Source organism: Canis aureus, chromosome 29, assembly GCF_053574225.1.
Source record: "Canis aureus isolate CA01 chromosome 29, VMU_Caureus_v.1.0, whole genome shotgun sequence".
In the NCBI taxonomy this organism is placed as follows: Eukaryota; Metazoa; Chordata; class Mammalia; order Carnivora; family Canidae; genus Canis; species Canis aureus.
Window position 1 is genome coordinate 21,841,541 of NC_135639.1, and position 27,368 is coordinate 21,868,908.

At 36.5% G+C, this 27,368-nt stretch overlaps 1 protein-coding gene across 31 annotated transcripts in view; it reads left to right on the forward strand.

The window, feature by feature from the left end:
• LOC144301134 (uncharacterized) overlaps positions 1 to 27,368 on the forward strand; it is a 286,282-nt gene that overhangs the window by 112,030 nt on the left and 146,884 nt on the right. For 5 of the 31 annotated variants that reach the window (XM_077877705.1, XM_077877706.1, XM_077877708.1 and 2 more), the window contains exon 3: positions 4,205 to 4,278. The exons of 19 other annotated variants lie outside the window; for them this stretch is intronic. In XM_077877705.1, coding sequence (XP_077733831.1) covers positions 4,205 to 4,278 — 74 coding nt within the window. Of the gene's footprint in view, positions 1 to 1,189; positions 1,246 to 4,204; positions 4,279 to 11,298; positions 12,021 to 14,559; positions 14,674 to 16,080; positions 16,193 to 27,368 lie in introns of those variants that run through there. 7 more of the 31 variants (XM_077877703.1, XM_077877701.1, XR_013367883.1 and 4 more) reach the window with 5 other exon arrangements.

Genomic DNA, 27,368 nt, shown 5'->3' on the forward strand with positions numbered 1-27,368 from the left:
ATCCTGCTATTGTTGGGTAGAATGTTGTATAGATATAGATGTGTTAGGGCTCATTAGTCTATACGTTGGTCCCAGTCTTTTTTTTTTTTTAATTTATTTTTTTATTGGTGTTCAATTTACTAACATACAGAATAACACCCAGTGCCCGTCACCCATTCACTCCCACCCCCCGCCCTCCTCCCCTTCTACCACCCCTAGTTCATTTCCCAGAGTTAGCAGTCTTTACGTTCTGTCTCCCTTTCTGATATTTCCCACACATTTCTTCTCCCTTCCCTTATTTTCCCTTTCACTATTATTTATATTCCCCAAATGAATGAGAACATATAATGTTTGTATTGACCTTCTGTCTAGCTCTTCTATGCATTATGGAAAGTAGAGTATCGAAGACTGCTGTAACCCTACTAGTCCTTGCCAACGGGTTCTTTATATTGTGTTAGTGCTTATCTCCAATGCTTAGGCAGGAAGTTTACAACTCTGCCTTAGCTTCAGTTTCATGACCACAGTCTCAAGGTCAGCCAGAGGTGAGAGGGCAGAGACTTTTCAGGTCTTTTCCTGCCCCTGTGCACGGCCCTGGACATGCGAACAGCCCTGTGTATGTGTGTGGCCTTCTACATTCCCAAAAATGTGTCAGAGATTCCCAAAGCCCGCCGTGAACAACAAGCATTTTCATTTATCGCAATTATTTTTATTCTTTGGTGAGACTTTATTTTGTGCCCCGTTTCTTTTCTCTACCTCAAGTAGATGTGGTATTAAACAAGTGACACTGACTTATTTTTTTTTCTGTTACAAACACCCCTGGGAAACAGTGTATCCACATGGTGTGAACTCTGAGTCAGGTCAAATAAAGACAAATGAGTGGAGTTTGACAGGGAACTTCTAGACAGATCAATAGTGGTTCTTTGGGAACAGGGCTTTGCAGAAACTCAAATCCTGTTCTGTTCTGTCTAGCGCTGCTGACTGTGTGGCTTTCCCCATGACTATAGGGCTGCTGATTCTCAAGGCTACCACAGAGGCAGAGAGAGGCAGATGGGAGTGTGGCAAGTTAAATGCAACAAAGCTCATTATTATTACCAGAGTTCAGGCTTTCTCCCTAATAAATGTCCCTCACATTGTTATAGGCCTTTGCTTAATTCCCAGAGCTCTGAAAATATTGATTTCACAATATTTCCCACTGTTCTCGTTACTCCAGGGAGGAAAGAATTTTCAGAGGTCCTTATTCTGCCATTCTCCGCGACTTTATCCAGGTGCAATTTTAATCTTCATTCCCTTTTGAATAATGTTTTTATGCTCCCTCAGGCTTCTTTTAGATTTTCATTGTTATTTTTTTAATCTTATTATGATATGCCCTTTTTGTGGTGATTTTCTTGGTTCAAGTTATTTTAGTTTCTTGGTTATGTACATTAATGGTGTTTTCATTCATCTGAAATTGGTCTTTTTTTAATGTTTTTTCCTTCCTCCTCTTCCTTTCTCCTCCTCCTCCTTCTTTTCTTCTTCTTCTTCTTCTTCTTCTTCTTCTTCTTTCTTCTTCTTCTTCTTCTTCCTCTTCTTCATCATCTTCTTCTTCTTTCCCTCCACCCCTTTTCTTTCTTTCTTTCTTTCTTTCTTTCTTTCTTTCTTTCTTTCTTTCTTTCTTTCTTTTTTTCTCTTTCTTTCTTTCTTTCTTTCTTTCTTTCTTTCTTTCTTTTTTTCTCTTTCTTTCTTTCTTTCTTTCTTCTTTCTTTCTTTCTTTCTTTCTTTCTTCTTTCTTTCTTTCTTCTTTCTTTCCTCTAGCCCAACTCATCTCTCCTTCCTTCTTGGACTCCAATTATACATGCATAAAAAATGTGCTGTTGTCACAAATTCTTTGCTTATTTTTAGTCATTTGTATTTCCCAACTGCTTCAATTTGGATAATTTCTATAACTATGACGTCAGCCACATTGTTTCTCTCTTTTTTTCTGCTGTGTCTAACCTGCTGATGTATTAGTTATTTCTTTTAATTTTAAAATATGATATATTTCAATTCTAGAAATTCTTTCAGGTTACCTTTTAAGTTACCCATTTCCCTCTACATTCAAGTCATGCTTTCTCCTTAAGTATATTTGTAACTGATGTGGTAAAACCTTTCTCTGCATATCCCATCCTGTCTCTTATTCTCAGTAGGTTTCTAATGATTGATTTTTCCTTATGTTATGGTGATATCATTTATTCTTCTCATGTCTAGTAATTTTTTATTGGTTGTTGTATATGGTGAGTTTTGTGCTTGATTTACTTTCTACCCATGTTTGCAAATCATTGGACTTGGATATGAAAGGCAATTAAATTATGTGTGGAACAACTTCATACTTTCAAGATAAATGTTTTAGTTTTTTTAGGATATAGTAGCCTTTATTTGACGTTACAGACATTTCCTGAGCTTCTATTGAATGTGCTAGATATTTTCCAATGACTCCCCATTCTGGCTAGTAGGGACTTTAAAACTTTCCAGCCCTGGGTAAATGCTAAGAATACTTAGCTTGCAGCTATTTGATAATTTTTTGCTCAGTATCCTGGGATGTCATATGAGGTTCCTTAGTACTGAATCCAAAACTCAAGAGACTTGAAAGTTGATTTCTGATATTCTTTCCCTAGGGAGAAATCTCTAGTACACAGTTCCTCAAATTCCACTTGCCTCAACTACCCTGAATTCTAAACTACATCTCAGATTTCAACTCAGCACATGTACCAAGTTCTGTTGGTTTTCTTTTGACCCCCAAACGGTGATTTGCAAAATATTTCTTGCCAGGACAATTGTAGGACTGACATTATTAGTTTCCCTGCTATCAGACACCATAGCTTTACTCTGCCAGTGGGTCAATACATGAAAACAGTCATTTCTCATGTTTTATTCTGCTTCCTCACTATTAAAATGAGGAGGGAGTTTCCATTTCCAGCTACAAAATCAAGGTTGGAAGCAGAGGTTCCAATCCATGCTAGCTGATTTTTAATTCCTAGGTAATTTTGATTTTTTTTCCAAAAACATTTCATGTAATTAGCAATTTTAAAATGCACTAAAAGACTTATTAGAAATAATAGCAAATGCGTCAGTCTTATGCCTAACCCTACCCCATTTCCCATTAAGCTTTCCAAAAGTAATTACTTTTCTCTCTTTTAGCTGTTTCTTAAAAAAGATTAGCCATTAGTTCCCTGGATTTTCCTTGCAATGTTGACACTGATTTGTTATTTTTTGTTAGGAAAATTTCTTCTGTGCATTAATAAGCCAGTCTTACTCCCTATACATTAAATGCTACTATATTCAAGATAAAACATGATGCTAATTAATCACTTCAGCATGTACCAAGACCTCTGCACCAAAGAGTTCAGACATGCTTTCAGATGAGAGGGGGCATAGCATAATGGTTAAAGACTCAGGCTCTAGATTTAGAAAGACAACTCCATGTCTGGCATTTGCAAACTTGTTAGCTTTCTGCAATTTGAAGATACCTTTGATTTTCATATGTGTATTGACTATAGTGAGATTTCCTGCTTCATCAGAATTTTTTCTGAGAAGTAAATTAGATAGTGCTCATAAAGTGCTTAGCCTAATATGTGCTGTATCTAGTATATAGTGCATACTGACATTTTATCAGTGTCATAGAGAAGTAAAAGAATGAAGTGGGGAAAAGAGGATCAGGATGACGAAGAGCAAGAAAAAAAGACAGGAAGAAAAGAAGACATAAGGTACCAAGGCCTATCAAGGAATATTATAAAAAGCCTTGCGTGGCATCTTACAAGTTTAATTTTTAATGAGAGTTTCCCTCTGCCATTGCAATGGACATTTATTCAGCCCACTGCTATTGAGCTGTATAACTTTACTTTTCTACCAGAGGAAAATTGGATCTGTCACTGGTCAATTATATTAGTTAAATACCTTGAAAGGTGGTAGGAGTAATCCACTGGGGGCAATATCTGCCACATTCTGACATCTTCGTGTGGGTACAGTTAATGATAGCCCCATTACAAATTTAATCGCATGTAAATATATACTATGGCCCCTGGGACTCCAACCAAATTAAACCCTAGGAAAATGACAGTACAAAAAATAAAGGAGATGAATGTTAACAGTAGCTCTTTTAAAAATACTTAATCTTTAGGGAATGCAATAGGAAACTTTTCCAAACCAGACTGATCTTAGATAAACATCATTAACTCAAGATGGACTAGAGGTTTTCTTCTTCTCTCTGCAGGTACCTCTTCTTTCTTTAAAGTTGCAATGAAATCCATAAAGTATGACATGGAACTACCTGCTCTCAGATCCCAGGTATTCTGTGGACATTCTGGGTGTACGTCATAACCCAGTTCATGGGTAAATCACAGCCAGGGCTAATTATGCATCTACGTTTTTTCCAGGGCTCCCAGAAAACTTCCACTAACCCTTTAAAATTATCCTAACAAAGAGTCAGAGGTAGAACCAATTCCATTTCCAAAGACACCCTGGTCCTTGAGTACATACCTGATAATAGAATGCAGGCTTCATACAGGTGGCCAGCTATGTAATGGCTATAGTCAGAGCAACTGCTTTCAACTCAGTGAAGGGTTTCAGGTCTTAACACACAGTAGATTTTTGATGGAGAAATGTTGCAATGATCTTAATTTCTTGTTAAAAAATGTAACAACTAGGCTCACTCCAACAACTCCCAACATATTTCTGGTCAAACATGATGCCACAATTTGGTGTTCTAGAAACAATTTTTTTTTCAAAGTAGCTGGAATAAAATTTACTTAGGAAAACAGCTTGCTATAAATAAAAATATAAATCCATGTAGAGATGATATTATATTTTAATTGTTTCTCTATATTTCTTACTGAGTAAAATTGGGCTGCTGCATTATTCTCATGAGATTTTGAGTTAATTACTTACACAAACTCAGCATGCTAGCTTTGGGGCCATTTTCATAACCACCTTATTTGCTTTGCTTTTCATATCACAACATATATATATGCATATGGGTACATATTTTATATGCACGTGTGTATATATGAATGTATATATGTAAGCATAATAATATGCAGCATAAAAAAACACCAGACATAAGGTCTATTTTATTTGAAATAGGTATACTGTTGACCACAAGTATATGACTTCTCTCCGACATTCAGATAATAAAGCAATGACCACTCCAAGCAATTCATTTTAACACTGAATCTATTCTAATTCCAAAGACAGCTTCCCATGAGGAAGGTATATATTTTCTTCCAATAAATATCTGTTGTGAGCATATGCCTTACTGACATCACCAATACCAAACTTTTGAAGAATCACATTTCGAACATGTGTCTCAGGGCACCCAACAGACTTGCTAAATGAAGATAGGGCCAAAATCTGTTTATTGATTGCTTTGTGCCAGGAATTGTACATTTAGTCTTATAATAACACTGCAAGATAGTTCACTATATAACTTAAGAGAAAAAGTCTCAACGACCATCAAATACATTATCTAAGGATACACAGCTGGTATATCACACAGCAGAGATTCCCACCAGTTCAATATTTATTCAACGTTCTTCCATTCTCCATTGCATCAAGATAAAAAATAGGAGGAAAAAAGTATGCAGGGGTATCCTTATTATATATGTCAAAGCAAAAAAAAATGCACTGGGCAACATTAGACAAAAAAGATTTTATTCAAGGCTATTGCAATAAGGAAAAGAAGCTGGAACTGATCTGAATGCAACTCCACTGAAACAAACAAATAGTGGGGTCTTAAGAGTTCGATTAGGAGGAGATCATAGGCCATTTGTGTTTGCTAACTGGCTTTACCCAAAGGAAAAGTAAACTTTCTCAGATCTTCATGACAGGAGGTAGTTTTACTACTCGGGCAAGGTGCCCTGAGGGGAAGTTAGGCTCCTACCCTTCCACAGAAATGGGGAGATAGAAGTGATGCTTTCCTTGCTGATGACATTTCAAACAGATCGCTCCCAGGTCCTTCAGAAAGACATTCCTGGGTTGTAGAATTGGCAAGAGACTTTAAAAAAGATTTATGTCTCAAAGGGCAGGGAAAGGATTTATAATTATGGGTTTCCAAAAGGAAATTCTCTAAGAAAAGGGAAATCAGGAGCCTAGAGGCAGAAAGAATTCAGCACAAAATGCAGTCAAACTGAGAGAAATGCTAAGGTAGTTTGGGTGAATATGAATATACCTGCATCTGTTTTTTTGCCTCTTCCCCTCTGCCTATTGTGCCCCATCATTCTCCTCAGTTTCTGTATTTGTGTACTTCTCTCTCATCTCACCATTGATAAAGCATAATATAAAAGATAAATATAACTCTCATGCAGATGTAAGCACTATTAATAGCTGGCTGGTTTTGCCTATCAAAGATGGCAGGAGTGCCCAGGAGGGCCTTCTCTCCAGGCTCTTCTTGTCTTATATCTCCTCACAGTTTCCTTCAATGAATCCTCATGTCCTCTGAGGCATGAGCTATCTAAAAAATATATGTTGTTATTGTTATTCTACATTTAACTTTAGATTTTCTAATGACACATTTCAATGTCTTTTGCTATAGTGTGTGCAGTGTTAGATTTTTAAATCGTGTGTGATGTGTGCCTGGATTTATTTTTAGGTATACATTTTGCTTTCTTATCTAGAGAGTTGTGGTAAAAATGAAATGGCTTCTTGGCAAAATTAGGGACTTAAGAACATTCTAGCAGTATCGCTTTTCACTAGATGAGGCTCTCTCATTTTCCTCATTGCTTTTTCGTCCCCCATTCCATCCCTCCTTCATTCCCTCTCTCTCCTTCCATCTTCTCTCTCCCTCTGCCTCTCTCTCTCTTTCTTTCTATCACCTTTCTCTGTGTCTCTCTATCTCCTTTTTTTAACCACTTTCTCTCTCTCTCTCTCTCTCTCTCTCTCTCTCACACACACACACACACAATCTCTCTCTCTCTCTCTCTCTCTCTGTCTCTCTCTTTCTCTCTTCCTCCCTCCTTATGTTCTTTATAGTTCCAAACTCTAGTCCACGTTCTGTGAGCTCTTCCTCAGGTCATCATGCACTCACAGAGAGGTCCTACATGAGAGAAGGCAAGACAGAAGCCAACTAACCTGTGCAGGCTGCCGCATTTGAAACACCACAGTGTGTTTTCACTAATCAAATAATTCCTCTGGGTAAATGCTGTTACCCTGACAATACGATCTTGGAATATGGATATTTGAAAAATGAGCATCCTAGAAGGATATGAGCAGTGAAATGAACTTCAGATTATAATAGAAAATTAGAAGGGGGAATAAACATATCAATAGCAGAGGAGCCTAGGTGGCTATCTGTCAAGGGACAGCATTATCCATCCTGGTACATTGAGCAGAAGTGTAAATACTGAAATATTCATGAAGAGGATGGATGCAGGGAAGCTGAGTTACAACCCAGAGCTCAGGTTTGATGAATGTTATGCCGCCAGGGTAAAGGGACAAGAAGAAATGGGCATAAACAAAGGCAAAGGTTCATCTTTTTTGTTTGTTTTTGCATTCTGTTATGCTCACTTATACAATAAGGATGTCAGAAAATAGAAATATAAACACACATGCTTTGTGTGTGTAGTATATTGAAACTTTCTGTAGATAGGAAAGAGATAAAGTAGGTCTGTCTTCTAGGAATATTTAGATATTTAATTATTTTTTATGAAAAATCAGTAGGGATCTTGGTGGTGGACTCTGTGAGGGGTGGGCACAGCCTCAGTACAACCTCCTGTCTGATGATTGGCTCCTTGTACATACACAGAAGCCAGAGTTCAGTTTTAAGCACTCTAATTAGACAATGTTTCCCCAATAGAATGAAAGCAGATAAGACACCACTCACATACACAATGTACCAACATTGCCACAGGAAAAATGGGTGAAGGACCCCTCTCCAGGTCCTCAGGAGTAAGTCCTTTTGCTAATCAATATCTCAGTGACCTTCTGCATTTTACTACTGCTAACAGTCAACTAAAGAGATTTATTCTTCTACTTTCCTTTAAAATGCATTTCTAGAAAGCAAGCTGAGGCTATAGTAACTATAGAAGAAATAATGAATACCCTGATTATGTTTCCAAGAAAACCAGCCAACAATACTGTTTATTTATCTCTTCATTATGAAGATACATGAAAAAGGCAACAAACTGTGCTTGAGAGTATAAATTGCCTACAAGGCTAAACATACTAGTTGGGCATTTACTTAATAAAGATATAGACAACATGCAAGCTGTTATCAATTAGATAGACTTTGCCTTTCCTCTCCAAAATAGGGCAATCTGAGTAACCTTCACCAACTTTCATTCAACAACCAATAATCTAGTTCATCTATATTTTGATGTCACAAAATATTGAAGCTTTACATGAAACTCTGCCCAATACTAAAAGTCAAAAGCATTTAGTAAATAGATAAACTAGGGTAAAGGGGAGTATTCAGCAAATTAATGAAGTAATGGTCTGCTTATACCTCTCTTGTGAAAGGTGATTTATTTTTCATATGCTCTGAGTTGCTTGTAGAAAAAGAACTTAAGGGACGTCCTACAGTGAACTAATAATATATATGAAGTTAAAATAGAAGTGAGCACAGAAAAACATTTTAATGGCCACTAATGACTTAATTAGGATAGACCATCACACTGTTAACAAATTATTACTCTTGATAGATAGAAGTGTGCCTAATGGACTTGGCCATTATTTTTCTGTGCTCCACACTTGAGATAGTTATTGATCTTGGTCTATGACATGTATTTATGATGCACTTGTCACCAGTCTTTGTGTAGCTAAAGAGGCTAGCGTGTCTTGACTTGCTCCTTCTATTCTATTCTCATGTAACTGTCCTTCAGAAGTGCTATTTGAGAGCTTGTGGTTTTAGCTGACTTTGATGCATGAATTCCTGGTTGGCTGAAAGCACTTGCTCAGAATCAACTGTTCCTGACTTCCTAATTTCATATGAAACGGCATTGCCTATGGCTACATTTCCTCACTTCTCTCTCTCTCTCTCTCTCTCTCTCTGCTTCTTCATTGTCATGCAGACATCAGAATGCATGCAAGCTGCTCCACTCCTTTTGTCCACACTGCAGCTTCTTTCTGTTTCTAGATGGACTGTGACTTCTAAGCATAGAACCTGATACTTCTGGGAGTGACAAAGAGCACCAACTTTTCTCATTATATTCACTACAAGAAAATTCAGAGAACTTGTATGCCACCAATTACAAGCATGCAGAACTTTATTTCAGTCCCTTCTGGGATAGTGTTTTTATGTAATGAAGGTAAGAGAAGGAAGGAAGGAAGGAAGGAAGGAAGGAAGGAAGGAAGGAAGGAAAGAAGGAACTTAACGTGTTTCTATCCTTTATGCTTGTTGGCTATGGCACAGTTCATCAGCAAGATGCCCCTCCTCATCCCACTCCCAGCTCACCACCCAACCAAGAAGGCTAGAAAGGATGAATATATATAACTCCTGTGATTTGTTTACCCTGGAGAAAGTCTCTCTTTTAAGGTGAAATTAGAAAATGCATCATTTTAATGGTTGAGAACAGGTGTCATTGCTGCTTTTCAAGCTTTTTGGGAAAGCTAAAAGATGACAGATGTCACAGCTGTGGCTCAGAGACAAGAAATCTGCCCCTTCACTCTTCACTCACCATTAATAATAATTGCAACTTCTTGACTTTATGAGCCTCTGCTTTCCCATGAGGACATGCTTGATTCCCCTTAAGAGCTCTGTGTTCTGGCATTGTTTGCTGGCCTTACTCCACATAGCTGAGCCCAAAAAAGATTTAAGGTGAGGGGGTGGCATAGATAGTGACATATACTAAGGCAGCTGATTTGCTTTTTATGGGGTTTTAATGCTAACTGCTGAGCTATATGTGATTGCTCAACAAACTTTACAATAGAAGTTCTCATCCATATTCTGTGCTGGTTATTGTTAGCTACAAGAAGCCATTATGAACAATGGCACAGCTCACTGTGGAGGTGCCTGCCCCTTGGAGCAATAGAACAGTTACCTCAAACTCATTGCTCTCTTCTATAAAACCCCATTCATCTGAAATCCAAGAGATTCTAGATAAAAGAGTCCGATTAAAGGAGATCTCCTGGTGAAAACAGGGCATTTACTAAAAATTATTTCACAGCCTTCAAACCTCAATAGTAACTAGATAAAGTTTATGAAAATATCATTTTTTCATTTCTCAGTCTTTTCTCCCCTCTCCTCTTACTACCGTTCCTGGTCTTCTTGCAAATTAGTCTCCTGTGACTCTTCGTAATTTCATGTAACCAGGCCCTCCATGCCTCATCTCTGATGCAATGTATATACTATTGCTGTTATAAAATGACTGCTTTGGGTCTTAAAAGAGCATCTATACTTGTATTTTTTAAGATTTTATTTATTTATTCATGAGAGGCGGGGGTGGGGGGTGCGGAGCAGAGACACAGGCAGAGAGAGAAGCAGGCTCCATGCAGGGAGCCTAACTTGATCCCGAGTCTCCAAGATCAGGCTCTGGGCTGAAGGCGGTGCTAAACCGCTGAGCCACCCAGGCTGCCCTATACTTGTATTTTTAATGATCTCCTGCTCATCTGAAGCAGAAAGTCCATTATCTTCTTGGGTCAGCATGATTCAAGGACTCCTTTCCTTCGGTCTTCTCCTTTCAGTACCCATTATCCCAGTTCCTGGTATTATTGTCTGCTTTGCCATCTAAGCAGAGACACTTTCCTACATTTTGTCCTTTCTCAAATCTCACATCTAATTGTCACCAGTGGTTGTTGACTTTGCATTCAATGTTGTTTCTCAAGCTGCCAACTGTCAACCACAGAAGTTACTAATGTATTTATTTTTCCCAGGTGAATTACTACAAGACCCTTAGATTGTTGACTCCAGATTTGTCCCTTATCATCTATCTATACTGTCACCAGTGTGATTTCACTAATATGCAAATGTGATGTTGTTTCTTCCTTGTTTAAAATCCCAGGGTGGTTTATTAAATCTCAGACTACAAGGCTTACAGACTCCTTAACTGGAATTACATATCAGACTTTTCATGATTTCTCAGCTATCTTTTGTTGTATGCTAGCCTTTCTCTTAAACACCCTTTGGTGGTTCTAAGTCCATGTAAAGTGTCAGGCTTCCAAATGATTCTGCAATAATATACACACTGTTTCTTCTTCTTAAAATGCTTCACTTAAGACTTACTTCCCTGGAAAAATTCATACTGAGACCTCAAAACAAGTCTCAAATATCACCTCTTTTGCTTCTACACCTTGTGAACTAATGACTTTTCTTTGCATTGTGATTTTTACTCCTTACAACATTGTTATCTAATCTGATATTTCCTGATGTTTCCACAGAACTATGAGTTCATGATGGCAGAAACTATATAGAATCAATGAAATAAATTCGATAATAAGCAAGTGTACTTTCACTTCTCTCCAAGGAAGAGTAACCAGAGCCATACTAACCATTTTGCACCAACTAATTTAAGAAACCGGAAAGTAAAATAAATGAAGCAAGAGTTTTCAAAACAATGGACACCAGGCTATGAGAACAGTGATCCCTGAAAATAGGGAAATGGACAAGGTCAATGATGATTGATAGCTTACTGCCTGGACAGCATGGCCAAGCTATGGCACAGTGAGGGGAAACCCAGGGAGAGACTGGTGGTCTCCTTGAGTTGAGGAGATAAAGCTAGATGTCAAGAGGACAAGGAGCTAGAGTTCAGGGCAGAACACTGGACAAGAGAGGCCTGCACAGAGGAGAATAATTAATTAGATTTGTTTTGTCTTTTTAAATAAATTTTCATTATAAACTGTCCTTTCTATCCCTGATAATATTATTTGTTGTGAAATATAATTTTATAATATTTATGTAGCCTCTTTAGCTTTAACTTTTAATGTTAGTGTTAGGTCATATACCATTTTCCATCCTTTCATTTTAACTCATTTTTGTATTTATATTTCAAGCATTTTTTTCTCAGCTTATGGAAATATAATTGACATGTAACACTAAGTTTAAGGTGTACAATGTGATGATTTGATACCTGAATATGCTGCAAAATGATTACCACCATAAGGTTAGTAACACGTACATCACCTCACATAATTACAATTTTTATTGTGTACATGCTGAGAGCATTTAAAATACACTCTCTTAGCAACTTTCAAGTATACAACACAACTATTGTTAGCTATAGTCATGTACTGTTAACTATAGTCACCATGCTAATTATTAGATTCCAGAACTTGCTCATCTTAAAACTGAAAGTTTATACTCTTTGACCAACATCTCAACAATGACCACATATCTTGCTTTTTGCTCCAACCTGATAATCTTTTAATTGGGCTGTTTAAATCATTTAATTTAATGTGATTACTGATAAGACAGAGTTTAAAATCTACCATCTTCTTTGTTTCCTATGTATCTATTTGGTATTTCATTTTTACTGCCCCTTTGGGGGCTTCTGTGTATACAGATAGTTCTGCATATAGATTAGGCTGTGGTTTGAAAAATACAATTGTGATCTAATATGACCTTGTTTGTTATAATTATTTCATTGTTAACAAGAAAATAAAAATCAAGCACTTACAAACCAAAACATATCCAGAAAGGAAATATTTGATTCTTCACTTAAAAGAAGCCTGAGTGCCCTATAAATCTAGCCTAGATAGGAAGGGATTGAGACTATGATAGTAAAGACATAGATGACAAAGATAGAGACATGGAGATGATACAGATAGATACAAATAAATAGATATAGACATAGAATGGCTATAGAAGTGGATACAGACATAACTTTGACATTTGGATCTCTAGGCTGAAGTATATGCAAGATTATATCTTTGTATCTTGCAAGCTCATTTTCTGACATAGTATGAATTTCTCAGAAACACTATTTTGATGTTAGCACATGATATGTCTTGCTGACTTCATCCCTATCCTCACATTATTTTTAAACAGGGCTCACATCCTGTCTTGTTTTCCCCTGATATCTTTGGGTGGCAATCTTTAAAGTTCTAAGTTGGAAGAGTTATCTGTTGTTTTTTATAACTTTGCTTTACTCTAAAATAAATGATCAGAGAAAATCAATCGAAAAGAGTTAGAAAATAAAGCACTGGATAGGAGGGGCAATATGATTTCCTTCTTGGAGCCAAAGCTATCTGGGCTGCCTGACATCATAGTGAACCACTTCATGTCAGTTAACTACTTGTCTAAAGGGCTGAACATTTCTTGGGAACTGTAATCTGTGTGTATAATAATAGTGAATACTATTGATCCATTGGATCAAGTGCTCAGAATCTGAAAGGGTCAGGGATTATAGAGCTTTCCTTAAAGGGCTGTGCTGTGGTCATGCTGATTTATGCAGACTACTGAATTTGGACAAGTCTTCTTATAAAGGAAATATGATAAATTCTATGTATTTATATATGTTAAGGCCTACATTGCATCCTCTCACAACTCCTATGTTGAAGTCCTAACCATAGAACCTTAGCATGTGACTGTATTTGGAGATAGGGTCTTTAAAAGGGTAATTAAGGTAAAACAAAGTCATATAAATGGGACCTACCCCAATATGACTGATGTCCTCGTACTAAGAATAGATTAGGGCACAGACATACACAGAGAGAAGACCATGAGGAGATACTAGAAGAATGGAAGAAATGTGTATTTATAAGCCAAAGGGGGAAAAAAAAAACTCAGAAAGACCAATCCTGACTCCGGACTTCTAGTTTCTGGAACTGTGAGAAAATAAATTTCCAGTATGTAACCCACTCAGTCTGTGGTATTTTGTTATGGCAAGCCTAGCAAACTAATGTAATTTATTAATTTACTACATTAGACTATACTAACACAAGCTCAGTTGTTCAAATATCACCTTTTAAATATTTGTACCATTTTCTAGCAAGAAAATTAAATGGGAAAAGAATAGTCTTTTCAATAATCCTAGGACAGCTATATGAACCCATGCAAAAGAATGAAATTGAACCCCTTATTATACTGCATGCAAAATTTAATTTGACAAAGATTATAGATCTAAATATAAGAGCTAAAACTCAAAGGAAAAAGATATCTAGAATTTCGTTTTGATTGGAATAGGAAAACAGGCTCTAGTGGAATAGTTTAAGCATCCCTTTCCAGAGGCAGATCCCATGATTCTAATATTGGGCACAAAGTTCCTAGAATTTGGAAGCATCTTTAATGGTAATAGGAGGAAAGGAGAGATCAATAGAATAGATGAGAGTGGGATAAAGGGTAAACTTTGTCCTCTCTCTCTTTTTTTTTTTTTTTTCTAATACTAAATCTGGAATGAACCATGATAAAGGTGGGTACATCTCCTACATGAATACAACATTGAGAAGACTTGAGAAAATTATCCCCTTTTTTTCAAAGTGAACATAGGGCTAGGATGTGGTTCTTAGAAAGAAGGAAGAAAAGAATGCAGAAATTATTGGGCCTGAGCTGCCTATTTCACTACTCTTTATTCCCCAGGTAAAAAACTGTGTCCTCAAGTGAGCTACATCACTTTCTATAAGGTTATCTTTCTGAGAAAACCAAAGACAAAGCTGGTTTGATAAATTGTTTTTTTTTTATTAATTTTTATTTATTTATGATAGTCACAGAGAGAGAGAGAGGCAGAGACACAGGCAGATGGAGAAGCAGGCTCCATGCACTGGGAGCCCGATGTGGGATTCGATCCCGGGTCTCCAGGATCGTGCCCTGGGCCAAAGGCAGGTGCTGAACCGCTGCGCCACCCAGGGATCCCTGGTTTGATAAATTGTAATGTCACTGATTACATATGTTCTAAAGTACAATTTTGGGCAGTGAACAGTTTGTTAAGCTCCCATTATTTTCCTTCCTTTTTTCTCTCCCTTTCCTTTCTCTCTTCCTTTCTCCCTTTCTTGTTTCTTTCTTTTTTCTTTCCTTTCTTTCTTCTTTCTTTCTTTCTTTCTTTCTTTCTTTCTTTCTTTCTTTCTTTCTTCTTTCTTTTTCTCTTCCTTTCTATATAAAAACAGCTCATCAACTGGGGGTGCCTGGCTATGGTGTCATCAACTGGTGTCAAGCTATGGCTCAGGCCATGATTCCAGGGTCCTGGGATATCCTGCATCAGACTCCCTGCTCAGTGGGGAACCTGCTTCTCCCTCTCCCTCTGCCTTTCCCCTCTCCGTTCGTTCTCTCTCTCTCTCTCTCTCTAATATAAATAAGTGAAATCTTTAAAAAACACAGCTCCACTGGGTATTATTAGCTTCTAAGCATTGTTATTGTTTTTGGATCCTAGAACATACAGGATGATTTTCCTATACCTTTCTTGCTGCAGTTAGGAACCTTCAGGATGAAGTTTTATTCTAAACTCTTGATGAAATCTTAATAAATGACATAAAGAGGAATGTCCTGAAATCTTAAGAGCACCTAACAATTATTGAGCATTCATAATATGTAAGAACTTGTGTTTAGCAATTCACTTACCATATCACCCAAGATTCTCACTCTTTGAAGTATTAAATATATATGCATATATGTATATGTACACATGGACACATATATTTACACACATGCAAATGCATATACATGCACATATATGTATAATGTATATTGTGCGTATAGGTATATGTGTATTAAAAATTTTATAAAATCACATTCCTAAAATTCTAAGATTTCCATCTGCTATTTTGGTCTATATTTCCCATATGTGCCCCTTAAATTTCATGTACTTCAAGGAGAATGATCTTTCTGGTAACCTTACACAGTGGAAATATTTAGTAGAAATTTATTAAATTCACAGTATCCCAATGTGTAGGGCAAAAATAACAAAACAGGAGTGTACAGGACTCTCACTATATCATATGTACATATACATATATAGCTTATTATGTCTACCCACATGATGCTAGCTGAAATTTCTCAGAATTACAGAGTGTATGTGTGAAAAAAAGAGAGAAAGAGAGAGGGAGAGAGAGGTTGAGAAGGATGATATAGCTTATGGACTATACCACATTAAATAAAAGGAAAGAGTCCTAGAAATGAGTATACAAGGTATTCCCTAAAGTATGGAAATAGAGGTAGATACACATCATGTCTATCAAATACATCTTCAGTACTAAAATTAATCTTTGTCATATTATTATTTATGTTTCCAGGTGAAATGGAAAGCTGATATGCTTTGGGGAACCTCAGTTTGTTCCCTCAATGAATTCCTATTATTTCTGCTTCTGAAGGTCATACACTAGAGAATAAATCTTATTACAAGAATTTTTCTCACTGAATTTTTTTTTTCTAGAAATGCTTCACAACCTTATACGTGCAACAGCCACTTAACAAAATGTCATCATGAGATTGAGGGTTTATAATTTTAAAAAAACATCAACTAGAAGCCCTGGCCACTACGACTCATAAAATATGCAATAGTGTTTTGAGAAAGATTGAAAAAACAGGAAGAATATGTATGCTCTTAGCAGGAAAAATATTGCTGACATTTTAAATAGTAATGAAACTCAAGAATTTAATCAATTTTGCGTGTCAAAGAATAGGTGATTAATTTGTTTAGGTTACTTGGTTATGTTTTATGTTTCTTATGAAATAAGTTCCAGGGTATTAAAAGTAAAATAAAATAAAAGCCTAGTGATTACAGAAAAGTAACTGATAATTGACTTTAAAAATATATATATATGTTTTTATTTTAGAGAGAGAGTAGACAGAGTGGCAGAGAGAAAGAATATTGAGCAGACTCACAGCTGAGTACAGAGCCCAACACAGGACTTGATCTCAAAACCCTGAGATTATGACATGAGCTGAAATCAAAGGCAGATGCCCACCAACTGAGCTACCCAGGCACCCTGATAGTTGACTTTTAAAATCAGACTGAGGTGGATCAACCGCCGTAGGTTAAGTGACTAACTCATGATTTGGCCTCAGGTCATGATCTCAGGTCATGAGTTCTAGCCCTAGGAAAGATTTTGATCTGGGTGTGAAGCCTCTTAAAACTCTCTCTGCCCCTTACCCTCCTGGTACATGTGTATGTGTCTGTGTGTTTCTTTTCTCTCTCTCTCTCTCAATGAATGAATGAATAAATGGATGAATGAATGAAATTAAATAAAACCAGACTAAAAAGATATTTGTGCAACAACTGACTTCTAAGCTTCATCAATGCAGTTGTGTTTCACTTTCACAAGGCAGAGACAAAAACCCACTCTTAGGCAATTTATAATAATGTGACCTATGGCCCTATGATTGTGCATAAAATTAGGGCTCTGTCTCTGCTACTTGTTCTAACTGGTGAGATTTAACTAACTATAACATTTCTGAATTTTCCTCAAGAGAAATTCTATCACACTGAATCCCTGAAATTTAAAAGTGTGAGGTCATCTAACGCCTTACTTTAATCTCTCTCCCATGGCAAAGCTAAAGGGACAAGGGCTGTGAGTCAAAGTGAAATAGACCCACAGGACAAGTCTTAAGAGGTGACACAATATTCTTAACAGTTGAACTTTAGTTTGCTTGAAAATTAATCAATATAAGGGAAATTGTTGAAACCCTTACATTATACTTAAAAATAATATTCTCACATTAATATTTGGCTTGTAAGTAGTCACTCAGCAAGCAAAGAGTGCCTTTTCATGATTTGACAGTTTTAGAGTCAGGTGGACAATTCTTCCATAAACTTTCATATGTTAAATCATGTCATACTTGTTATTTATTTAAGGAAGAGGAAAGGAGGAGGAGAAGGAGGAGGAGGAGAGAGAGAAAGAGAGAGGGAGAAAAGAGAATGAGAAGTGCTGAAAAAGTGTTGGACTCAAACAGAAACTGAGGACCTTTTGGAAGGAAAATCTTTTTTTTTTTTTTAAATGAGAAAACTAAGTTTTACAAGTGCTCATGCCTTATAGACAAATATTCCCTAGACTTTGTTGAACTACTCCACAAATATCAGAATTTCAGATATCACTTAAGGATATTTTAAGGTATTAAATATGTCATTTCCCAAAAAAAAATTTTAGAGATTTTATTCATTTATTCATGAGAGATGCATAGAGGTAGAGACATAGGCAGAGAGAGAAGCAGGCTCCCTATAGGGAACCTGATGCGGGACTCAATCCCAGGACCTGGGGATCATGACCTGAGCCAAAGGCAGACTCTCAACCACTGAGCCACCCAGGTACCCCCATTTCCAAAAAAATTGAAATAATTGTCTACACTAAATTTTCTTCCCTATAAAGTCAGTACCTATTGTGATATCATAAGCTGAGTAACCTAAGTGTCCACATTATTATAGAAATATAAATATTTGAATAAATTAACAAAAGGATGAGTACATGTGTGGATACGGGGTTTTAATTTGAGTTTTTGGCTAATTTGTGCTAATTTGCAAACATGTGAGGACAGCGACTTAGACTGGTTGAGATTCATATTCAGGGCTGCTGATCTAAGGTGGGAGCCATAGCTTGTTATATAAATAAGATTTGGATCTTAAACATAGGTTTAGATGATCTGTTATATCAATTTAAAATGAGGATCTATCTGCCATTTGTCTTGTGAATTATGTCAAAAATTTTAAAACCACAATTTCTTGAATACTTTCACAACATACCTTACCAATCTCTTCTAAATATTCATGGGTCTTCTCTGTGGCGTAGAGTCCTAATCTGCTTACTTATCTGTGAACTCCTGGTTTTACCTCTCATTTTATTGGGAGTTTGGAAAAATTACCTACATATTCCTGGCAGAAGTCTACTAATTTATTAAAGGCAGACACTATTCTCACCTTTAAGTTATAAAGATCAAATTAAATAATATATGCCTAATACTAAAATTGAGATCAGGTCTCTAAGAATGTGACAGAACAGCTATTATTATCATAACTAATACATCATAATATCCTCTGAAAATCATACTTTCTTAATAGAGACAAATAAATTAACTATAAGCTCATTGTCCCAGTGCTAACTGATCAATTGCTTACTACTACGATAAAAACCAAATGTAGGTCTCCACAGAGACCTGGCAGGCCAGAAAGGGCTGGCAGGATATATTCAGGGTCCTAAATGAAAAGAACATGCAACCAAGAATACTTTATCCAGCAAGGCTCTCATTCAAAATGGAAGGAGAGATAAAGAGCTTCCAAGACAGGCAGCAACTAAAAGAATATGTGACCTCCAAACCAGCTCTGCAAGAAATTTTAAGGGGGCCTCTTAAAATTCCCCTTTAAGAAGAAGTTCAGTTGAACAGTCCACAAAAACAAAGACTGAATAGATATCATGATGACACTAAACTCATATCTCTCAATAGTAACTCTGAATGTGAACGGGCTTAATGACCCCATCAAAAGGCGCAGGGTTTCAGACTGGATAAAAAAGCAGGACCCATCTATTTGCTGTCTACAAGAGACTCATTTTAGACAGAAGGACACCTACAGCCTGAAAATAAAAGGTTGGAGAACCATTTACCATTCGAATGGTCCTCAAAAGAAAGCAGGGGTAGCCATCCTTATATCAGATAAACTAAAATTTACCCCAAAGACTGTAGTGAGAGATGAAGAGGGACACTATATCATACTTAAAGGATCTATTCAACAAGAGGACTTAACAATCCTCAATATATATGCTCCAAATGTGGGAGCTGCCAAATATATAAATCAATTATTAACCAAAGTGAAGAAATACTTAGATAATAATACACTTATACTTGGTGACTTCAATCTAGCTCTTTCTATACTCGATAGGTCTTCTAAGCAAAACATCTCCAAAGAAACGAGAGCTTTAAATGATACACTGGACCAGATGGATTTCACAGATATCTACAGAACTTTACATCCAAACTCAACTGAATACACATTCTTCTCAAGCGCACATGGAACTTTCTCCAGAATAGACCACATATTGGGTCACAAATCGGGTCTGAACCGATACCAAAAGATTGGGATTGTCCCCTGCATATTCTCGGACCATAATGCCTTGAAATTAGAACTAAATCACAACAAGAAGTTTGGAAGGACCTCAAACACATGGAGGTTAAGGACCATCCTGCTAAAAGATAAAAGGGTCAACCAGGAAATTAAGGAAGAATTAAAAAGATTCATGGAAACTAATGAGAATGAAGATACAACCGTTCAAAATCTTTGGGATGCAGCAAAAGCAGTCCTAAGGGGGAAATACATCGCAATACAAGCATCCATTCAAAAACTGGAAAGAACTCAAATACAAAAGCTAACCTTACACATAAAGGAGCTAGAGAAAAAACAGCAAATAGATCCTACACCCAAGAGAAGAAGGGAGCTAATAAAGATTCGAGCAGAACTCAACGAAATCGAGACCAGAAGAACTGTGGAACAGATCAACAGAACCAGGAGTTGGTTCTTTGAAAGAATTAATAAGATAGATAAACCATTAGCCAGCCTTATTAAAAAGAAGAGAGAGAAGACTCAAATTAATAAAATCATGAATGAGAAAGGAGAGATCACTACCAACACCAAGGAAATACAAACGATTTTAAAAACCTATTATGAACAGCTATACGCCAATAAATTAGGCAATCTAGAAGAAATGGACGCATTCCTGGAAAGCCACAAACTACCAAAACTGGAACAGGAAGAAATAGAAAACCTGAACAGGCCAATAACCAGGGAGGAAATTGAAGCAGTCATCAAAAACCTCCCAAGACACAAGAGTCCAGGGCCAGATGGCTTCCCAGGAGAATTTTATCAAACGTTTAAAGAAGAAATCATACCTATTCTCCTAAAGCTGTTTGGAAAGATAGAAAGAGATGGAGTACTTCCAAATTCGTTCTATGAAGCCAGCATCACCTTAATTCCAAAGCCAGACAAAGACCCCGCCAAAAAGGAGAATTACAGACCAATATCCCTGATGAACATGGATGCAAAAATTCTCAACAAGATACTGGCCAATAGGATCCAACAGTACATTAAGAAAATTATTCACCATGACCAAGTAGGATTTATCCCTGGGACACAAGGCTGGTTCAACACCCGTAAAACAATCAATGTGATTCATCATATCAGCAAGAGAAAAACCAAGAACCATATGATCCTCTCATTGGATGCAGAGAAAGCATTTGACAAAATACAGCATCCATTCCTGATCAAAACTCTTCAGAGTGTAGGGATAGAGGGAACATTCCTCGACATCTTAAAAGCCATCTATGAAAAGCCCACAGCAAATATCATTCTCAATGGGGAAGCACTGGGAGCCTTTCCCCTAAGATCAGGAACAAGACAGGGATGTCCACTCTCACCACTGCTATTCAACATAGTACTGGAAGTCCTAGCCTCAGCAATCAGACAACAAAAAGACATTAAAGGCATTCAAATTGGCAAAGAAGAAGTCAAACTCTCCCTCTTCGCCGATGACATGATACTCTACATAGAAAACCCAAAAGTCTCCACCCCAAGATTGCTAGAACTCATACAGCAATTCGGTAGCGTGGCAGGATACAAAATCAATGCCCAGAAGTCAGTGGCATTTCTATACACTAACAATGAGACTGAAGAAAGAGAAATTAAGGAGTCAATCCCATTTACAATTGCACCCAAAAGCATAAGATACCTAGGAATAAACCTCACCAAAGATGTAAAGGATCTATACCCTCAAAACTATAGAACACTTCTGAAAGAAATTGAGGAAGACACAAAGAGATGGAAAAATATTCCATGCTCATGGATTGGCAGAATTAATATTGTGAAAATGTCAATGTTACCCAGGGCAATATACACGTTTAATGCAATCCCTATCAAAATACCATGGACTTTCTTCAGAGAGTTAGAACGAATTATTTTAAGATTTGTGTGGAATCAGAAAAGACCCCGAATAGCCAGGGGAATTTTAAAAAAGAAAACCATATCTGGGGGCATCACAATGCCAGATTTCAGGTTGTACTACAAAGCTGTGGTCATCAAGACAGTGTGGTACTGGCACAAAAACAGACACATAGATCAGTGGAACAGAATAGAGAATCCAGAAGTGGACCCTGAACTTTATGGGCAACTAATATTCGATAAAGGAGGAAAGACTATCCATTGGAAGAAAGACAGTCTCTTCAATAAATGGTGCTGGGAAAATTGGACATCCACATGCAGAAGAATGAAACTAGACCACTCTCTTTCACCATACACAAAGATAAACTCAAAATGGATGAAAGATCTAAATGTGAGACAAGATTCCATCAAAATCCTAGAGAAGAACACAGGCAACACCCTTTTTGAACTCGGCCATAGTAACTTCTTGCAAGATACATCCACGAAGGCAAAAGAAACAAAAGCAAAAATGAACTATTGGGACTTCATCAAGATAAGAAGCTTTTGCACAGCAAAGGATACAGTCAACAAAACTCAAAGACAACCTACAGAATGGGAGAAGATATTTGCAAATGACATATCAGATAAAGGGCTAGTTTCCAAGATCTATAAAGAACTTATTAAACTCAACACCAAAGAAACAAACAATCCAATCATGAAATGGGCAAAAGACATGAACAGAAATCTCACAGAAGAAGACATAGACATGGCCAACATGCACATGAGAAAATGCTCTGCATCACTTGCCATCAGGGAAATACAAATCAAAACCACAATGAGATACCACCTCACACCAGTGAGAATGGGAAAAATTAACAAGGCAAGAAACAACAAATGTTGGAGAGGATGCGGAGAAAAGGGAACCCTCTTACACTGTTGGTGGGAATGTGAACTGGTGCAGCCACTGTGGAAAACTGTGTGGAGGTTCCTCAAACAGTTAAAAATATACCTGCCCTACGACCCAGCAATTGCACTGTTGGGGATTTACCCCAAAGATACAAATGCAATGAAACGCTGGGACACCTGCACCCCGATGTTTCTAGCAGCAATGGCCACGATTGCCAAACTGTGGAAGGAGCCTCGGTGTCCAACGAAAGATGAATGGATAAAGAAGATGTGGTTTATGTATACAATGGAATATTACTCAGCTATTAGAAATGACAAATACCCACCATTTGCTTCAACGTGGATGGAACTGGAGGGTATTATGCTGAGTGAAGTAAGTCAGTCGGAGAAGGACAAACATTATATGTTCTCATTCATTTGGGGAATATAAATAATAGTGAAAGGGAAAATAAGGGAAGGGAGAAGAAATGTGTGGGAAATATCAGAAAGGGAGACAGAACATAAAGACTGCTAACTCTGGGAAACGAACTAGGGGTGGTAGAAGGGGAGGAGGGCGGGGGTTGGGAGTGAATGGGTGACGGGCACTGGGTGTTATTCTGTATGTTAGTAAATTGAACACCAATAAAAAAAAAATTAAAAAAAAAAATAAAAAAAATAAAAAAAATAAAATTTAGAATAAAAAAAAAAAAAAAAAAAAAAAAAAAAAAAAAACCAAATGTAGGAACAATATGTTATTTCCACTTTTTAAAGTTTTTTGGGGAAAAAATATCTTTTGGAATAATGGGAATTTCAATCTCCATAAACACCTATCTTACTACTATCTAGTTTATGTTTTACATGGAAGAAAAAAAAACTATGTGATATAGGAAAGCATGAATTTTGACATAAGCATGTCAAAGCAGTCCAGAAAAATGCAAAATCTACACTGATATATGTTTAAAGAATAAATAATAATATATAAATTACAACTTATGTTACCCAAGATTAAAGAAAATCTTCAAATCTTCAATTTCTTCTTTATATTATATTAGTTTCACTTACATAGTAGTAGATTTTATTGGAATAACTCTCCCACAGATAAAAAATATAAATTCTTATAAATATTATATTTTTAAAAATCTCTTCAAAGCCATGAGAAAGCAGAAAAAAAGTGAACAGAACCTAGAAAAAAATTGAGCCTTGAAATAAAGGAATTGCGATGGGAATCATTTGCATTGCTGCATCATTTCACCTGGGCATATCTCACCTATAGTCCGGGTATCAGTTGAAATGCAAAGATAAAGCAAGAATATTACTGGATTGAGACAGTAGAGGACTGAGTCTAAGGCCACCAAATAGACTAGAAGATAAGAGAGAAATTCCTAGAAAGGACAAAGACCAGGAGTGAGAGCAAGAATGACTATCTGCCTGTAAACTCAGTCTAGCTCCATGACTGACCCTGAAATACCCTTACTAGGGGAAGTACCAAGGGATCAAGTTCAAGGTATAAGGTAAAAAAATGAGGGAATTAAGCAGAGGTTTCAGCTGCTTCCCACTATAGAAGCAATAGAGTTAGTCATTCAAAACCAGGTTACCTACTTATCACCATAATTTCTACTATGTAACCTACAAATATTAGGCATACAATAAAAAATTACTAAACATGCAGAGAAACAGAGAAATATGACTCAAAGTCAAGGGATAAAAACAGTCAATAGAAAATGACCTTGAGATATCTCAGCTGTTGGAATCTGCAGGAAAAAAAATGAGAGCATTTATTATTAGAACATCCAAGGATATACCCAAAATAAAATAAGAAAATATGTTCATCATGCAGGATAAGATGTGATATTTCAGTGCATAAATGTGAACTATAAAGATTCCAATCTGGAAACACTAGAACTATAAAGTTCATTGTTTGAATAGATAATTGAATAAATATAGAAGTCTTTGTATATGTTGTCTAGTATAAATATATCTATTTCCCAGTTTGGTCTACTGAGAGGTCCTAGAAGTAGTAAAACCATAATATATGGTTTACCAAACCAAAGTTACCTAGAACACAGATGTTGGTTTCTAAATACCATTCTATATAAAAGAAATCAGGAACCCTTGGATATTGGCTTATTCTAGAGCTGGGGAAAGGGGAAATATGATGATCCTGTAGCATCTATTAACACCAACAAGTAAATCAATGCTTGGGGTTAGAGAAAGGATGAGCATATGCCAGAATGGCAAAGCAGCATCAATATGAACAAAATAAATAACAGCAAGATTGGATGCTAACACAAGAAGTAAAATGAATATGAGTCCATATTGATATACATGATTACATAAATAAATGAATGAAGAAAGAAAGAAGAAAAAGAAAGAAAGAAGAAAGAAAGAAAGAAAGAAAGAAAGAAAGAAAGAAAGAAAGAAAGAAAGAAGAAAGAATGTTGGAAAAGGGATATATCTGCCTTTTCTAAGAATTCCAAATAATAAATGTAGAACAATGAGGTAAATAAAAACTTATCACTAGAACACCTCAGTAATAACTACCACACACAAGATCCTCTAGGCAGGACTTTAAGAAAAATCAGTACATTTTCCTAGCCAGCAAGTATCTTTTATCAAGTACTAAATACCATGGTGGCTTTAACTCTTGTCCACAAATTGTTTGATATACCTTTCTGCGAAAGCAGAGCTTAATTCCCTTCCCTTGAGTGGGGGCTGGACTTAATGACTTACTTCCACCATATATAATATGGAAAAGGGAAATAATTACTGTAAGGAAATCTCTGAATTGAGCAGATCTCACTTTAACTAAGCTATCAGACTGAATGTCACCAATAGTAAGTCATGCTGAAGTGATGTCAAAAGGGACTGAAACCAATCAGAAAGAAATTCCAATGGCCAAGGTCAGAACAATATAAATAGCAAAATAAATAACATGATATACATGATATACAAAATAAATAACATATACACACAATGTATATCCACATCATACATGCAATACACACATACGTATGCACAGTATGCACACAATGATATGATACAATGAAAAGAACTCAACTTCTCTGACATTTTTTCCCCATATGTCTATAACCCCAGTTAAATTACAAGGTCTATTCAGCCAAATCTACCTTGAGAAACACTACTCAAAATACATGACCATTACTCTTAAAAAGTATTAAGGTGATGAAAGACGAAGAAAGCCTTAGAAATCATCACAGATTGGAAGTCATTATGTAGACGTAATTCAATGTAATGTGGTATTCTGGATTGAATTTTAAAGTATAAATAAAAGATATTAGTGAAGAAAGTTTTGAAATCCAAATAGTCTGCAGTTCAGTTAATAGTGTTGTGTCAATATTAGTTTGATATTTTGATATCAAGCAGTATTATGGTAACTGTTTTATGGTTATATAAGATTTTAACATTAGGGGAACTTGGGTGTCAAGTGGACAGGAATTTTCCATACTATGAAACTCTTCTGTAAAAGTAGAATGATTTAAAATAAAGCTTAAAAAAAAAAAAACTAACTCTGAGAAAGATATCTTAGAACTGGTTAATCCTTCATATCATTCCTGGACTAAATCCTCCCTCTAAAGGAATTTCATTGAACAGAAATGATGGATATATATTTTTGAAAGTGTAGCACTACGTTTTTATGAAGTGAGTTGAAGGTTTCTTCTGATGTCTGAAATTCTGACTAAGGAACATACTGTGATTCCCATAACCTTGCTTGTCTTTCCTCTCTGCCAACCACATATATATGTGGGGAGTTCATAATGCATACGTGGATGTGTGTTCACACAAATGTTAGGAATGCTACAGAAACATGGGCATTTGGGCAGCCAGGGTGGCTCAGTGGTTTAGCGCAGCCTTCAGCCCTGGGCGTGATCCTGGAGACCCAGGATCGAGTCCCATGTCAGGCTCCCTACATGGAGCCTGCTTATCCCTCTGCCTGTGTCTCTGCCTCTCTCTCTTTCTGTGTGTCTCTCATGAATAAATAAATAAAATATTTAAAAAAAGAAATAAAAGTAAACATGGGCATTCAAACTCCAGATTTTCATGCCGAAAAAAAAAAAGAATATGTTTAGTGATTAACCAGCCAAATCTATTAGTTAATTAATTGAAAGTAATTGAGTTCATGTCTCTATAATTGTCAGAAATAAATCGGAGCATGAGATATGACCATTTAAACCAAACATGAATTCTAAGATGGAGCATTTACCTAGATTAATTGATAGTTCTTTGTGAGATAAGTAAAATTTAAAGCAAATATATCTTCACCTCAAGCATGCCTTCAGCAAATAAAGACCATTTTGGTATATAGAACCACCAGAGCCTGGCCTGCCCCCACGGAGCATATATTCTAGCTGGGTGTCATATTTCATGGAAATGAAATAAGGAAGAAATTTTTTAAATATGTGTATAAATTCAATTCAGACACCGAAAAGAACTATGAAGAAAATAAGACAAGATCATGTAAGGAAGAGTTACCAGTTAGGCTGACTGGTCAGAATATACCTCTCTGGGAAGGCTGCAGCTTTAAACTAGTGTCTCTTCACTTTGTTTTTTTTTTTTTTTTTTTATTGGTGTTCAATTTACTAACATACAGAATAACACCCAGTGCCCGTCACCCATTCACTCCCACCACCCGCCCTCCTCCCCTTCTACCACCCCTAGTTCGTTTCCCAGAGTTAGCAGTCTTTACGTTCTGTCTCCCTTTCTGATATTTCCCACACATTTCTTCTCCCTTCCCTTATTTTCCCTTTCACTATTATTTATATTCCCCAAATGAATGAGAAC